Source organism: Salmo trutta, unplaced genomic scaffold (assembly GCF_901001165.1).
Source record: "Salmo trutta unplaced genomic scaffold, fSalTru1.1, whole genome shotgun sequence".
In the NCBI taxonomy this organism is placed as follows: Eukaryota; Metazoa; Chordata; class Actinopteri; order Salmoniformes; family Salmonidae; genus Salmo; species Salmo trutta.
Genome location: NW_021823073.1, coordinates 119,848 through 136,075, shown reverse-complemented (window position 1 = coordinate 136,075; position 16,228 = coordinate 119,848). Strand labels below are relative to the sequence as shown.

At 45.4% G+C, this 16,228-nt stretch overlaps 3 protein-coding genes across 9 annotated transcripts in view; 1 reads left to right on the top strand and 2 right to left on the bottom strand.

Annotated features, from left to right (window-relative positions):
* The window catches only part of phka2 (phosphorylase kinase, alpha 2 (liver)), a 33,683-nt gene extending 33,295 nt beyond the window's left edge, over positions 1-388 (bottom strand). The window contains exon 1 of one of the 2 annotated variants that reach the window (XM_029747616.1): positions 147-388. The gene's annotated coding sequence lies outside the window, so the exon portion shown is untranslated. The remainder of the gene's footprint in view (positions 1-146) is intronic. The other variant, XM_029747617.1, reaches the window with a different exon arrangement.
* A 395-nt stretch (positions 389-783) lies between these two features.
* ap1s2 (adaptor related protein complex 1 subunit sigma 2) lies at positions 784-11,059 on the top strand. Of its 2 annotated transcripts, XM_029747628.1 has the most exons (6): positions 784-869; positions 1,830-2,008; positions 4,343-4,451; positions 5,266-5,403; positions 9,062-9,070; positions 9,266-11,059. In XM_029747628.1, the coding sequence occupies exons 2-6, from the start codon at positions 1,830-1,832 to the stop codon at positions 9,311-9,313; spliced, it is 483 nt and encodes a 160-aa protein (XP_029603488.1). In that variant the 5' UTR covers positions 784-869; the 3' UTR covers positions 9,314-11,059. The 2 variants fall into 2 exon arrangements, with proteins under 2 accessions (XP_029603488.1, XP_029603489.1); XM_029747629.1 differs by lacking the exon at positions 9,062-9,070 and having other exon boundaries at positions 785-869.
* A 120-nt stretch (positions 11,060-11,179) lies between these two features.
* On the bottom strand, positions 11,180-16,228 carry zrsr2 (zinc finger (CCCH type), RNA-binding motif and serine/arginine rich 2). 5 transcript variants are annotated; one of them, XM_029747619.1, is made up of 12 exons: positions 15,949-16,228; positions 15,642-15,730; positions 15,424-15,490; positions 14,769-14,877; positions 14,535-14,621; positions 14,000-14,038; positions 13,720-13,832; positions 13,209-13,422; positions 13,039-13,094; positions 12,795-12,904; positions 11,698-12,666; positions 11,180-11,667 (listed from the first exon to the last, which is right to left on the bottom strand). In XM_029747619.1, the coding sequence occupies exons 1-12, from the start codon at positions 15,990-15,992 to the stop codon at positions 11,357-11,359; spliced, it is 2,208 nt and encodes a 735-aa protein (XP_029603479.1). In that variant the 5' UTR covers positions 15,993-16,228; the 3' UTR covers positions 11,180-11,356. The 5 variants fall into 5 exon arrangements, with proteins under 5 accessions (XP_029603479.1, XP_029603481.1, XP_029603478.1 ...); XM_029747621.1 differs by having other exon boundaries at positions 11,180-12,020; positions 12,147-12,666; XM_029747618.1 differs by having other exon boundaries at positions 11,180-12,666.

Sequence of the window (16,228 nt, the reverse complement as noted above, 5' to 3'; positions counted from 1 at the left end):
GATGACAGACGGGTAGTTAGAGCAGGATTATTCATAGTGGGGTACAGTAGTCGTGAGTCCTGACTACATGTGAAGCATTCGCAATAGTAAAAGTACTGCAGTCTGCTGTAATCAAATAACATAACTTTGCATAGAAAGTCACCTACCTTGAACCCATCAGTTATTGTGCAATGCATAAATATCGCTGTTGACAGCTTTGCAGTAGCAGCTAACAATTCCACATTCATTCAACGCATTTCATAAAACTCCTAGTTGCTGCAGCGCAGTAGCATCAGTGTCAAAATATGACCGAATACTTCAGGTCGCAGAGGTGTTTTTAGCTCAACATACACCATTCCTTCACACGTAACAGATTCGTGCTCCTCTCGGTCTCTCAATCTGCCTCTCCTCTTCCTGATGTGGACAGAATGTCCTGTATACAGTTGCCATAAAGGGGGCGCTAGAGCAGCCAACGTAGAGAAGATGGCTTGGTTATTACGTTTATGAAGTATTGTTAGAATCTGTTATTTTTAACATAACATAGATCTAGATTTAAACCAACAAAGAGTGCCTGATTTGTTTTCGGCTTTGCTTTCTCTTTTACTTCGTGTGGTCTTTGTATCACCTCGGCATCATTCTGTTCAAGCTAATATTTTCATATTTTCAGAATACTTTGACTGATGCCAGTGCGACCCCACCTTGTCCATTTACATTCTGCACGCATAGTAAACAAGGACTGGGATAACGGATTTTAAGCCAATCAAAAATCCGGACAGTAGATGTGTTAACCAATCAAAATAGATGTAACTGCATCCCCTCTGAACGCTCGACTTCACGGGGTGGACTGCACATTTCTATTGAATAGATCTGAATCAACAATCAAGATAAAGGTACGTTTTACCTCCTTATTTGTTTGGCCAGTCGTTGCAATTGCACATGTTGAACGAAAAAGCGTCCTGTGCTTCTGATAATGTCCACAAAAAGCCATTGAAAAAGTAGCTAGCTAGACATCCTTACTGTGCATGTTAGCTGCTAGCGCTAGCTACGCAAAGATTGTTCCCCTGTCCATCTCTGAGCTAGCTTTACACTCAAATTTGATGGATATACTGAGGGACATAAGCTACCTAACTAACAACAACCAGGCTAACTAGTTATATGACAGGGAAAATGTCTGTTTTGATAGGAAAATCCTCAGTTGGCTAGATAGTTAGACAGAGAAGACCATATGAGGTCTTGACTATGGAGAAGACCTTTCACTAGCTATGTAAGCAAACTACCATTTATGTTTTGCTACTTTACCTCCTTGCTCCAACATACACCCTCTCACCCTGCCTCTGTATTTATCACTTTGCTGAACAGACTGGGTTCAAGTCTCCTGTGCTCCTTAAGACGGAATCATCCCGATGAGCTAAAGCCCACCAAACCACCTCTGTTACACTTGTATTGATCCTTGTCTCCTCTCATATCTCCTCTCACCTTCCTCCTTCCCACTCCTCTGTCCCCTATCATTCACCCTTTCTCTCCTCGCCCCATCCCCTCTCCCTCCTCCTCCCATCCCCTCTCCCTCCTCTCACCTTCCTCCTTCCCACTCCTCTGTCCCCTATCATTCGCCCTTTCTCTCCTCGCCCCATCCCCTCTCCCTCCTCTCCGCCCATCCCCTCTCCCTCTGCCCTTTCCCCTGTCCTCTCCTCTATCCTCCTCTCATTCTCCATCTCTCCTCCTCTCTCCCATCCCCTCTCTCTCCTCTGCCCTTCCCTCTGTCCTCTCCTCCATCCTCCTCTCATTCTCCCTCTCTCTCCTCCTGTCCTCTCCCCTGTCCCTCTCTCATCTTTTCTCCTCCCTCCCACCAGATGCAGTTCATGCTGCTGTTCAGTCGGCAGGGTAAGCTGCGGCTGCAGAAGTGGTATGTTCCCCTGTCAGACAAAGAGAGGAAGAAGATCTCCAGGGACCTGGTCCAGACCATTCTAGCCCGCAAGCCCAAGATGTGCTCCTTCCTGGAGTGGAGGGACCTCAAGATCGTCTATAAGAGGTCAGAGAAAGAAAGACAGACAGACAGACAGACAGACAGACAGACAGGCAAGGGGGTTAATGGGGGGAAATGATGTGCTCCTTCCTGGAGTGGAGGGACCTCAATATCATCTACAAGACAGACAGACGGGGTTAATGGGGGGAAATGTGGACTCCATCTGATAGTGTTGAGGTCAATTCAGGAAGGGAATTTCACAATCTTTGTTAAAGTTTTCACTTCCTGAAATTGCCGGTTTTGAAAAGTAAATTGTAGTATAGTCTCAAACCACTATACTACAATTGTGCCAAGGTTTAGAAGGTTGGTTTTCAATAAGACTTTCCTGCTAGGGAGGCACCCTTACGGTTTTGTTTTCAGTCAGGGGGCCATTTTGTTACAGCACTCATTCTCAGAATGGTGAAGGCCATCTGATGCTTTTGTTATTCGTTATTATCCTTGCTGAACGAAAATATGTTTGTCAGAATGTGGCCCAAGGTTAGTGCATTTGTTGTTTACCCCTGTATTATCCTGTCTTCCAGATACGCCAGCCTGTATTTCTGCTGCTTATCCCTGTATTATCCTGTCTTCCAGATACGCCAGCCTGTATTTCTGTTGTTTATCCCTGTATTATCCTGTCTTCCAGATACGCCAGCCTGTATTTCTGCTGCTTATCCCTGTATTATCCTGTCTTCCAGATACGCCAGCCTGTATTTCTGCTGCTTATCCCTGTATTGTCCTGTCTTCCAGATACGCCAGCCTGTATTTCTGCTGCTTATCCCTGTATTATCCTGTCTTCCAGATACGCCAGCCTGTATTTCTGCTGCTTATCCCTGTATTATCCTGTCTTCCAGATACGCCAGCCTGTATTTCTGCTGCTTATCCCTGTGTTATCCTGTCTTCCAGATACGCCAGCCTGTATTTCTGCTGCTTATCCCTGTGTTATCCTGTCTTCCAGATACGCCAGCCTGTATTTCTGCTGCTTATCCCTGTATTATCCTGTCTTCCAGATACGCCAGCCTGTATTTCTGTTGTTTATCCCTGTATTATCCTGTCTTCCAGATACGCCAGCCTGTATTTCTGCTGCTTATCCCTGTATTATCCTGTCTTCCAGATACGCCAGCCTGTATTTCTGCTGCTTATCCCTGTATTGTCCTGTCTTCCAGATACGCCAGCCTGTATTTCTGCTGCTTATCCCTGTATTGTCCTGTCTTCCAGATACGCCAGCCTGTATTTCTGCTGCTTATCCCTGTATTATCCTGTCTTCCAGATACGCCAGCCTGTATTTCTGCTGCTTATCCCTGTATTTTCCTGTCTTCCAGATACGCCAGCCTGTATTTCTGTTGTTTATCCCTGTATTATCCTGTCTTCCAGATACGCCAGCCTGTATTTCTGCTGCTTATCCCTGTATTATCCTGTCTTCCAGATACGCCAGCCTGTATTTCTGCTGCTTATCCCTGTGTTATCCTGTCTTCCAGATACGCCAGCCTGTATTTCTGCTGCTTATCCCTGTGTTATCCTGTCTTCCAGATACGCCAGCCTGTATTTCTGCTGCTTATCCCTGTGTTATCCTGTCTTCCAGATACGCCAGCCTGTATTTCTGCTGCTTATCCCTGTGTATCCTGTCTTCCAGATACGCCAGCCTGTATTTCTGCTGCTTATCCCTGTGTTATCCTGTCTTCCAGATACGCCAGCCTGTATTTCTGCTGCTTATCCCTGTGTTATCCTGTCTTCCAGATACGCCAGCCTGTATTTCTGCTGCTTATCCCTGTATTATCCTGTCTTCCAGATACGCCAGCCTGTATTTCTGCTGCTTATCCCTGTGTTATCCTGTCTTCCAGATACGCCAGCCTGTATTTCTGCTGCTTATCCCTGTGTTATCCTGTCTTCCAGATACGCCAGCCTGTATTTCTGCTGCTTATCCCTGTGTTATCCTGTCTTCCAGATACGCCAGCCTGTATTTCTGCTGCTTATCCCTGTATTATCCTGTCTTCCAGATACGCCAGCCTGTATTTCTGCTGCTTACCCCTGTATTATCCTGTCTTCCAGATACGCCAGCCTGTATTTCTGCTGCTTATCCCTGTGTTATCCTGTCTTCCAGATACGGCAGCCTGTATTTCTGCTGCTTATCCCTGTGTTATCCTGTCTTCCAGATACGCCAGCCTGTATTTCTGCTGCTTATCCCTGTATTATCCTGTCTTCCAGATACGCCAGCCTTTATTTCTGCTGCTTATCCCTGTATTATCCTGTCTTCCAGATACGCCAGCCTGTATTTCTGCTGCTTATCCCTGTATTATCCTGTCTTCCAGATACGCCAGCCTGTATTTCTGCTGCTTATCCCTGTGTTATCCTGTCTTCCAGATACGCCAGCCTGTATTTCTGCTGTGCGGTGGAGGATCAGGACAATGAGCTCATCACGCTGGAGATCATCCACAGATACGTAGAGCTGCTGGATAAGTACTTTGGCAGTGTGAGTCTTCATATTTCACACTGCTACTGTTCTCTGTGTTCTTGTTGGTGTTCATGACAGTGGCCATATTGTTCTCTGTGTTCATGACAGTGGCCATATTGTTCTCTGTGTTCATGACAGTGGCCATATTGTTCTCTGTGTTCATGACAGTGGCCATATTGTTCTCTGTGTTCATGACAGTGGCCATATTGTTCTCTGTGTTTATGACAGTGGCCATATTGTTCTCTGTGTTTATGACAGTGGCCATATTGTTCTCTGTGTTTATGACAGTGGCCATATTGTTATCTGTGTTTATGACAGTGGCCATATTGTTATCTGTGTTTATGACAGTGGCCATATTGTTCTCTGTGTTTATGACAGTGGCCATATTGTTCTCTGTGTTTATGACAGTGGCCATATTGTTATCTGTGTTTATGACAGTGGCCATATTGTTATCTGTGTTTATGACAGTGGCCATATTGTTATCTGTGTTTATGACAGTGGCTATACTGTTCTCTCAGTGGTCTGTAAGATGGGGAAGAAGTATACATGTTGTTATCTGTGTTTATGACAGTGGCTATACTGTTCTCTCAGTGGTCTGTAAGATGGGGAAGAAGTATACATGTTGTTATCTGTGTTTATGACAGTGGCTATACTGTTCTCTCAGTGGTCTGTAAGATGGGGAAGAAGTATACATGTTGTTATTGGAACAGGGTCTGGGTGTTCCTGTGTCTAATGGAGCTGTTCAAATCTCTTTACCATTTGGAATAAATATGTTGGACTAGGAGAACTAATCTTCCAATGTGTTCCCTCTTGGTGTCTGTCTCCATGTCAGGTGTGTGAGCTGGACATCATCTTTAACTTTGAGAAGGCCTACTTCATCCTGGATGAGTTCCTGCTAGGAGGAGAGGCTCAGGAGACCTCCAAGAAGAACGTACTGAAGGCTATAGAGCAGGCCGACCTGCTGCAGGAGGTAAGACTCCTCACTGACCCCTAACATCTGACCCCAACACTAACCCTGACCTCCAAGAAGAACGTACTGAAGACTATAGAGCAGGCCGACCTGCTGCAGCAGGTAAGACTCGTCACTGACCCCTAACATCTAACCCTGACCTCCAAGAAGAACGTACTGAAGGCTATAGAGCTGGCCGACCTGCTGCAGGAGGTAAGACTCCCATCAGGGGGATCTGCTCTGGCCCTGACATCTCTGGGCTATGCCCTGGATGAGTTGGTGGTATGATGACATCTCTGGGCTATGTCCTGGATGAGTTGGTGTAATGATGACATCTCTGGGCTATGTCCTGGATGAGTTGGTGTAATGATGACATCTCTGGGCTATGTCCTGGATGAGTTGGTGTAATGATGGCATCTCTGGGCTATGTCCTGGATGAGTTGGTGTAATGATGACATCTCTGGGCTATGTCCTGGATGAGTTGGTGTAATGATGACATCTCTGGGCTATGTCCTGGATGAGTTGGTGTAATGATGACATCTCTGGGCTATGTCCTGGATGAGTTGGTGGTATGATGACATCTCTGGGCTATGTCCTGGATGAGTTGGTGTAATGATGACATCTCTGGGCTATGTCCTGGATGAGTTGGTGTAATGATGACATCTCTGGGCTATGTCCTGGATGAGTTGGTGGTATGGCCTTTTTCTCTCTCCATCTCTCTGATTCCTATATGTCATTCTTGACTTTAGATTTGCGTTAAAAGTGTTTGTCTATAGTACTACTGTATTTAGGCTAATGTTATTCGTCTGGCAGCCTGTCGGTGGCATTGGTATTCCAGGCACTCCCACCGCCTGCATCCACATGACTGAGCTATGGGAACCTTCCCAGGGTTGGCTGTCTGAGCTCTCACTGCCTGCATCCACAGCCATATGACTGAGCTGTGGGAACCTCCCCAGGGTTGGCTGTCTGAGCTCTCACTGCCTGCATCCACAGCCATATGACTGAGCTGTGGGAACCTCCCCAGGGTTGGCTGTCTGAGCTCACACTGCCTGCATCCACAGCCATATGACTGAGCTGTGGGAACCTCCCCAGGGTTGGCTGTCTGAGCTCACACTGCCTGCATCCACAGCCATATGACTGAGCTGTGGGAACCTCCCCAGGGTTGGCTGTCTGAGCTCCACTGCCTGCATCCACAGCCATATGACTGAGCTGTGGGAACCTCCCCAGGGTTGGCTGTCTGAGCTCTCACTGCCTGCATCCACAGCCATATGACTGAGCTGTGGGAACCTCCCCAGGGTTGGCTGTCTGAGCTCTCACTGCCAGCATCCACAGCCACATGACTGAGCTATGGGAACCTCCCCAGGGTTGGCTGTCTGAGCTCTCACTGTCTGCATCCACAGCCATATGACTGAGCTGTGGGAAGCTCCCCAGGGTTGGCTGTCTGAGCTCTCACTGCCTGCATCCACAGCCATATGACTGAGCTGTGGGAACCTCCCCAGGGTTGGCTGTCTGAGCTCTCACTGCCTGCATCCACAGCCATATGACTGAGCTGTGGGAACCTCCCCAGGGTTGGCTGTCTGAGCTCTCACTGCCAGCATCCACAGCCACATGACTGAGCTATGGGAACCTCCCCAGGGTTGGCTGTCTGAGCTCTCACTGTCTGCATCCACAGCCATATGACTGAGCTGTGGGAAGCTCCCCAGGGTTGGCTGTCTGAGCTCTCACTGCCTGCATCCACAGCCATATGACTGAGCTGTGGGAACCTCCCCAGGGTTGGCTGTCTGAGCTCTCACTGCCTGCATCCACAGCCACATGACTGAGCTGTGGGAACCTCCCCAGGGTTGGCTGTCTGAGCTCTCAGTGCCTCTGTTCATAAAGAGGGCTTCACTCACTATTCAGCTCTCATTCATGACTACCATCAGCATGAAACACTGGAGAATCTGACTGCCAGACAGGGGTGGGGGGGGCAGGAGTGACAAAAAAAGTGTGGGGGGGTACTTTTCCGGTCTAATCCACCCTTTTCATCAGAATTGTTCGAACCAAAACAATAAAGCTGCATAATATTTTTTTTCCAGGGCAAGTCTTTCTATCTTTTACGTGTAGCTAAAGAGTTTGTGCTCGAAGAAGGATTATTTCTGTTTTAGGTTTGATGTTTACTAGTTTTAAACAAGGCTTGGTTAACAATGTGACAGAATCGATGCGAGCGCTTCAATGGGACAGAAGGCGACGTGTTGTGATTCTGGATGGTCAGATGGCAACAATGAAACGAGCCACCTACTTACTATTCAACTAGTTCAATCTTGTTCTGTCAACAGAGCTCGGTGCTTATTATGGGATGTATTAGGGTACGAAATCCGACTTTTTGGATATAGTGTTAGTGATATGTTAGAGAAAGACCCCACTGAACGATTGAGAATATGAAGAATCACATTTGTCTTGGTAAAATGTATTTTATAACAAAGGAAGTGAAATGCAATCACCAAAGCGCGTTATGGACACCCTTTGTGTTTGAGAGACAAGTGCACATTTGATGTTTTCGTTGAAATATAGTTTCCATGTTGTGAACAGTCTAATGAAAGAGGGATCGCGCTCTCCCAGAACAAGCTTGGCTGGTGCGTTAACCAGCGAATTCAGACAAACACGTCTCTGCTAAACAACCATCTATTGGTTCGCTTACTGAGCCTGGCAGTCATACACATCATATGAAACGAATGAGCTGGTCAGTGCAGCACAATGCACACAATACTGTAATTAGACCTATATAAAATAATTAAACAATGAATACCTTATCCTCTCCTATAATCCATGCTCACAATACAATGAATCTTTTGGAATTAGAAGGAATTCAGCTATTCAAGTCCTTACACAGTAAATGCTTTACCAAGCTAGCTATCTGGCCACTGTCGCTAGTAACATAATTAAATCACTATGGATTAGTTTTCATGAAGCAGCAGCCTGTAGCTGTCTGCCGAGAGTCCCTTTACCTAGCTAGCTAGCGAATCATGATAACCATTTAGCTAAGGTTAGCCAGCTAGCTAAAAGTCTGTATGGGCTGTATGCGATTATGGAGAGTGAATTAAAAATATATATATCTTGCTAGCTCGTTATCTAGCTGTGGCCATCTGGCTAGTATCAAAAAGGGCATTCTACAACAGTAGCAACGTTAGTGCAGCTAGCTAACATTGACTAGACTAGACCATAAAGCAACACACACGGACATCCATTGCCAAACAACGCTATTGCCATCTTCTGGTTTGGAGTATTTTAACGAGACTGAGGACTTCGCTGTGTGACAACTCTGTTCAGAGGTGCTAAGTACTGTCAACAGGAAAACATTTGACAATCCTACCGATGTGCCTGAGCTATTATTGATTAAATGCCTTGTTAATAGCCCAATTTTGAAGCCACAACTAATGTCTGGATTGGACATTTTGTGCCTTTCCTTTATTGCTCATTTGGAACACAGGAGGTTGGTGGCACCTTAATTGGGGAGGACAGGCTCATGGTAATGGCTGGAGCGGAACACATGGTTTGATACCATTTCATTCGCTCCATTGCAGCCATTTTATTATGAGCCGTCCTCCCCTCAGCAGCCTCCACTGATTTAGACCAGCTGTTCTAGCGGTTAGTTGTATTCAAACAGTGCTTTTCTCTCTCTCCGTGCTTCACCTCCTGCTAGGATGCCAAAGTAAGTGTTAACTCTACCTGATATGCTTTATTTAATAGTGGCGTTGGAGCAGTTACTCAAGTCATTGCATTTAGGCTTTAAACACCTTTTTTCTTGTGTGCACTCCATAAACCAATCAAACTGGTCCGTCTTCAGACTGACTAGAGTGTCTTATCCTTCTCACCTATCCTCTTGTCTGTTTCCTCCCTCCTTTAGGAAGCTGAAGCCCCACGGAGTGTCCTGGAGGAGATTGGCCTGACATAAACTCCCTCCCTCCATCACTGACCCAACTATCTCCCTCTCTCTTTACTCTCTCTCTCTTCACGGGGGCCCAAACATCTTGTTCTCTCTCCTTTAATATGATGTAGTGTTGTCTTGTACTAAAACTCTTATGTTAATGTTACTTGTGCCAACTGTCTGTTCCTTTTTTTGTACCTCGTCAACACTCACCTTTTGAAACCCCTAGGGTATATGCAGCCAGTAGCCACAAACTACACCAATAATAACTGAAATCTCACCCACCTTCCTTAAGTCAGTGTTTTGTTGTACATGACATGTCTGTGACGGGCATTTTAACTTCAGTCTAGTCTCGAGAACTTAAAACAATTCAAAGTATATCATAAAGAGTAAGAAACCCCATTTTACTTAAATGGGATGTTCACAAGTAAGCAAAACGATGTCAGTATTTTTAAGAAGTGTTACAGTTTAAAGTATTCATGTTCATTCTTTCATTGTTTGACCAAAGAACACTGTGTTATAATCATATCGTTTTGAAGATAAATGGTGTTTAGGGAAAAATGTGCTCTCTCGGGGTTGGGGTCAATTCTATTTCAATTCCAATCAATTAAGAAAGAATACCAATTTACAATTTTTACTCATTGAAAATCTTTGAAGGAAATGTGCATTGGAATATCAGTGTATTCCTGAATTTAAATGGAATTGACCCAAGCCTTGCTTTGTATAGCCTGAGTCCCAGATCTTTGTGCTGCCTTGCTACCTCCTATGTCGTTCAGTTGGGAAGACAGCACAAGCACACCTGGGACTCCTCCCATTCTGCATGCTTTAAAAGGCAAGGGAAGAGTACCACTGGGGACTCCGCCCACTCTGCATGCTTTAAAAGGCAAGGGAAGGGTACCACTGGGGACTCCGCCCACTCTGCATGCTTTAAAAGGCAAGGGAAGAGTACCACTGGGGACTCCGCCCACTCTGCATGCTTTAAAAGGCAAGGGAAGAGTACCACTGGGGACTCCGCCCACTCTGCATGCTTTAAAAGGCAAGGGAAGAGTACCACTGGGGACTCTGCCCACTCTGCATGCTTTAAAAGGCAAGGGAAGAGTAACACCAGTGAAAATGAACAAAAAGGGATTCTGTTACTAATCAAACTTCTATTCGTCACACAATGTTTTAACTGTCAATGAAAATGCATTTAGGGCTTGTTTCGTAGCCTGGTTCTGAACTGAATTGTTCTGTTCATGAAGCGATCGTGAAACTGGAATATTCAGTTTGAATCATAACAGGCTACTTGTTATGAGGAAGGTTGTGACAATTGAAGCACAAATCATGAGGTACTCCCACTATATCACTGCCTGTGCTTAGTGCACACGGACATGACCAGTTATTGAATTGTTTACAAAAACCATGGGTTAAAGAAGCCTAAACCTGTTGCAATTCCCTGTCTGCCGTACAGACTGCTCCTCCTTTACCAATGACCAGAATGGTGTCCTGTTAGGACATTTAATGTTCTCTGTATATGTCAGCTTGTACTGTATTTGCTCTTTAACTGTGGTGACATCCCCAATGGCACCCTATTCCCTACATAGTGCACTACTTTTGGCCAGAGCCCTATGAAGAAGTGCACTATATAGGGAATAGGGCACCATGTCTTGCTCCTATGTACATTATGAATCATTTCAAAGTATTGCATTTCTTTTACACAGACAACTGTCACTACTTCAGTTCTCTCAAATACTGTAAATCATTAAAACAATAAATGTCTATGGATTAGCAGAATGGTTGTTTTGCCTGGCCTTTTTTTCACAGAAAATATAAAGTGTGTGTGGAAGAAACAAGGTTCAATTGGAGGTCAAAGAGCAAATGCTCTCGAGTTACCTTTGGCAATAAAAATATACATAATGTATAAAAACATTTAATTGTCACATCTTACATCCGGAACAAACTAACATTCGTAAAAGCTAGGTTGAGCAGTACATTGGTGAACATTGAAATGAAAACAATGCATAAACAGTGTACCCTTCAAAATGGCCATAGCAGTCACGGTGAAGTCCATACAGAACACATTTAATTCCACTATGGTTCGTCAGGAGAATCAGGCAGCGTCTCAGGTCGATCCTGTTCACATTCCTCTTCAGGCACACTGGGTAGAGAGGGATACTCCTGCTTGAGGAAGATACTATGGAGGTCTGGGGAGAGTGTGTTGTCCGTGGCCCCAGGAGTCTGAGCGATGTCCACATCCCCAGGGCTAGGAGAGGGGACAATAGGTGGACAGGGATCCTCAGCCTCCTTTTTGACCTGGGTCTGTATGTCTGAAGAGACTGCATTGGCATTATCAAGAGACTCAGACAACAACAGTATGGCATTTACCCTAGCAGTCTCCTGGGCAGTGTTGTCTACATCCACAGTCTTCTGGGTAGTGTTGTCTACATCATGAGGAGTCTGTGTACTGCTGTCAAGGTTTGGAGAGGGTTTCTCCTCCCCCTCGTCCAAAGACTCCTTCCCTGACTCTGCAGATGAACTCTGACCCCCAGGCGACTGACTCTTTTTGTCCCTCTTAGGTTTCCTCCTCTTGCTCTTCTTCTTTTTGCTTTTTTTGGAGTGTTTGTGGCGTGATGGCGCTGTGGTGCTGCTGTCGTCGGCTGGCTGCTTGTCTTTTTGGGATGTTTTCCCGGGGCTCCTGCTCCCCTGTCTCTTCCTCTTAGAGGACTCTCCGGGGCTCCTGCTCCCCTGTCTCTTCCTCTTAGAGGACTCTCCGGGGCTCCTGCTCCCCTGTCTCTTCTTCTTAGAGGACTCTCTGGGGCTCCTGCTCCCCTGTCTCTTCTTCTTAGAGGACTCTCTGGGGCTCCTGCTCCCCTGTCTCTTCCTTTTGGAGGACTCTCCGGGGCTGGCTGATCTGGATCTCCCCCTACTAGCCTCTGTGGGTGAACCCTTCCACCCCTCTCTCTTGCTCCCACCTCGGTCTCTGCTCCCATCCCGCCTGTCTCTGTCCCTGCTCCTGCCTCTGTCCCCATCTCTGTCCCTCCTATCTCTGCTCCTGTCTCTCCCATCTCTGTCCCTACTCCTCGACCTGGGTCTTGTACTGGTACGACTGGTCCAGGACCTGTCACTCTGAACACTAGCTCTCCTTTGGGCTATTCTGCTTTCCCTGCTCCTACTCCTCCTGCTCCTCTCCCCCCGTCGGCTCTGTGACCTCTCGGTCCAGGAGGAGCGGTTACTCCTCTCAGAGAACCGGCCCCCAGCGAAAGACCCTGTACCCCCTCCTCCCCGGTCGGGGGACATGTGCAGGTCCCTGTCCGCCTCCCAGAACTCATTTCCAGGGTTCCGGTACACGTGCAGGAAGTTGCAGTGCTTTCCTTTCGGACACTTCTGTCGGTCAAACAAACCTGTGGAGGATCACGGCAATCAAACAAATACTAGTATACACAACTTATGACTAGCATAATTCTGTAAAAATCAGTGTAGGTAGGTGTATTGTGGTTCTCAGTTGTACTTTTGTGTTCCATTCACTCACCACATATAGCAGTCTTCCATCTGGTGACAGGAGAGAACTCACACTGGAGCTGTTTACCAGCGTACCATCTTCCATTGAACATCATGAAGGCCTCTCTGCACTGCTCCTCTCTAAAGACACAGGCAGCAAAGAGAAAATAGACCGTAAAGATACACTACTTGATTACTGAAAATTGAGAAACACCATTGTTTCTTCACCTACAAAACTTATCAGACCATTTTCACAAGTTGCTTAGTTTACTTACGTGTCAAACTGGACATAAACATTTCCTCTCAAATGTGGCTCAAAGTTGCAGCTGACCTGAAGACAGAGACAAAACGAGAGAGAAGTTTGATTCATTGCCCCTCAGAGTGGATAGGTCTCATTTCCATTGAATCACTCCTTCCAGTCCAGCAAGACAAACATCACATTCACCTTAAACTGCACAACCTTGCCAGCAGTCCTGAACTCAGGAAGTACATCCTCATAGAAATCCACAAACTGCTGTTGCACCTCCTCCTCGCTGTGCTCCAAACAGGCGTCTGTGTCGTAGTCGTCCCGTGACCTCTGGTCCATCCCGAAAGTCGCAAACATCCCCCGGATCATCAGAGTAGGGCTGGCCGGGGGGTGGACATGCTTACGGGAGCACCTGACCAATCAGGTAAGCAGAAGAGTTCATTAGTTGAACGCTAATATAAAGAGGATATGGTATACAAATGACTGTGTGCTATGCAGTATTCTGAAAGATGAGCCTCATTTGAGGAAAATTAACAAGAATGCACTTCCCAGGACTCCCTGGAAAATGGTGGTGGACTATCCTAGCTAAAAATAATAATAATATTAAAAACAAAAAATTATAAAATAATACAAATAATAAAAAAATGTATTATAATTATAAAAATACAGTAAAAAATTAAATGTGTTCCTATTTAGAACCATTACCAACCTGTCGCCAAAGCGGCAGGCTCCAGTTTTGAGGAAGAAGGGGCAGTTAGCCCGGTCTTGCTCCGTACCAAAATCTGGAGCCTCGGGGTTTCTCCAGGGACCCCCATTCTCCAGCTACACTCAAAACAGGAAGTAGAATAGGTTAGTTTCTTTAATAATTGCAAACTCATCCTTGTGTAACACCTAACTGGTTTACAGAAAATGTTCCATCAAAGATGGTCAAGACTGTTTTCCAAACATAAACTTGGTATGCAATATGCATTTGGTTTGTTTTTTCATACCTGACTCTCAGCCTGGTCCAACATTTTCTGTACAGCTTCCTATAAATGGTGCAAACATAGGATGGGCTGGTGAAAACCTGCAGTGGCATATCTGGATATCTGTTACTGCAAGTCAAGAATCTCTTACCGGTGGTTGAAAGTGAGCCACAAAATATGTCTTTGTACAAAGACACTAGACATAAGAACTGCAAAGGTGTGTGTGTGTATTTTGTCCCTGAGCAGTATGAGAATAACCAGATGACATAAGGAAACAAATCCAGAGATAAAAGATACATCCTTGTCCCATGGCAGCACAGACCTGTAGGAGTGTCCCTCTTTGTGTGCATCTTAGTTAAGGTCTTTGCGTGTATCACAGTTAAGGAAAAACACGTGGATACAAGTGGATGTCTGAGGCAAAACACTTCTTTCACACACAAAAGACACATTACTGTGTAATATTTCTTAAAAAGTTAAAACCACTATGTGACCAAAATACAAAAGGAAGAGGATATGTAGCTCTTCCATTGTGCGTTTATCCTCCTGGCGCACGGTTCACCTCTCTGTCTCTCTTCTCCTGTTGCTTCTGCTCCTTCTCCTCTTCTTCTCTCCTCTGCTGGGCCTCCCATTCCTGCTTTATCCTCGCCTGCAGACATGGAAAGCGGTTACAGACATTATTTCAGTGAAGCATGGGGGGGGGGGCACCCTATTCCCTTTATAGTGCACTTCTTTTGGCCTGAGTTCTGGTTAAACTTAGGGAATAGGGTGCCATTCTACATTGTGAGTTCTGTACCTCTTCTTCCTCCTGTCTCTTCCTTGCAGCGTCTTCCCTCTCCCACCGGAGTCTGAATTCCTGCTGGGCCAGCTTCTCCCTCTCCAGCCACTCCTGGTCTAGTCGCCGTCTGAATCAAATCACATTTTATTTGTCACATGCGCCGAATACAACAAGTGTAGACCTTACCGTGAAATGCTTACTTACAAGACCTTAACCAACAATGCAGTTCAAAAAAAGTTACAAATATTTACTGGATTTAAAAAAATTATCTATCAAAAAGTAACACAACACATTTACATAACGAGGCGATATACAGGGGGGTACCAGTACCGAGTCAATGTGTGGGGGTACAGGTTAGTCGAGGTAATTTGTAAAGTGACTACGCATGGATAATAAACAGTGAGTAGCAGCAGTGTAAAAACTAAGGGGGGCATTTGATTCATTGTTTAGCAGTCTTATGGCTTGGGGGTAGAAGCTGTTAATTAAGGAGCCTTTTGGTCCTAGACTTGGCGCTCCAGTACAGCTTGCCGTGTGGTAGCAGAGAGAACAGTCTATGACTTGGGTGACTGGAGACTGACAATTTTTTGAATACAGGACACATGAAACAATATTACAGACCGTGAAAAAAAATGGCCATTGCTTATCAACTTATAACTGTAGAAATATTTGCTACCTTTCTTCCTCAGCCTTCCTTTCCTCTTCATCATCATCTTGTTCTGGTGGAGAATCATCTCCATTTTCTAAGTGTTTAGGGAGATGAATTAGAGCTCGTCAGTGGATGGTTAGACATTCAGAATACATAGTCCCCGTCGGGAATTATGCTGATAAACAGCTGGCTCGTAGTAGAGAGAATATCATGTAGGATTTTCAAATAAAACCACTGTGACATACCACCAGATTCTCTGATTTGGGCTTTGGCAAGGGCTTGGCGTTTTCGTTTTCTTCTTTCTTTCTTCTTCAAAGATGCCCTGCGTTTTTGACTGTGGGGAAATATAACAAGGCATGGGTTGTCTAAGTTACCATCTATTGAGTGTTTGTCAACACAGTCACTGCGAGCTTGCTAACGTTAGTTATCTACTTGACTATCGTATCTAACTAGCTTACAGCACTACGGTGGGATTGTTTGGCACCACCATGCATATCAATTAAGTTTACATGACATAACAACATCAGATTAACGCCAATTATCTTAACATACCCCAATGACGGTACGGACACCGCAGAAGGAATTGATGCTGCCATTTTGCAGAAAACTCATTCAATTCGTCAGGGGTCAAAGTTGAACATTTCCCTCTTCGTTTGAAATGTTTGTCAAAATCGTTTCAAACGAATATGACTTGCACCGTATGAATCGTTCCGCTGTACTGTCGCCATAAACGTTTACATTTGTCTTCGAAAATGTTCCGCGAACGATTTAATTTTTTAGATTGTTCGATGATAAATAACTTCCTGGTCATGTCTGCGCACGCGCCGTTACT

Coding starts and splice junctions, on each gene's coding strand:
- ap1s2 (XM_029747628.1), top strand. CDS start 1,830: ATGCAGTTCATGCTGCTGTTCAGTCGGCAGGGTAAGCTGCGGCTGCAG. Junction 2,009..4,342: donor CTCAAGATCGTCTATAAGAG/GTCAGAGAAAGA, acceptor CCTGTCTTCCAG/ATACGCCAGCCTGTATTTCT. Junction 4,452..5,265: donor TGGATAAGTACTTTGGCAGT/GTGAGTCTTCAT, acceptor TCTCCATGTCAG/GTGTGTGAGCTGGACATCAT.
- zrsr2 (XM_029747618.1), bottom strand. CDS start 15,992: ATGGCAGCATCAATTCCTTCTGCGGTGTCCGTACCGTCATTGGG. Junction 14,039..14,534: donor AGGAGAAGAGAGACAGAGAG/GTGAACCGTGCG, acceptor CACCATTTATAG/GAAGCTGTACAGAAAATGTT. Junction 12,905..13,038: donor GTTTATGTCCAGTTTGACAC/GTAAGTAAACTA, acceptor CTGTGTCTTTAG/AGAGGAGCAGTGCAGAGAGG.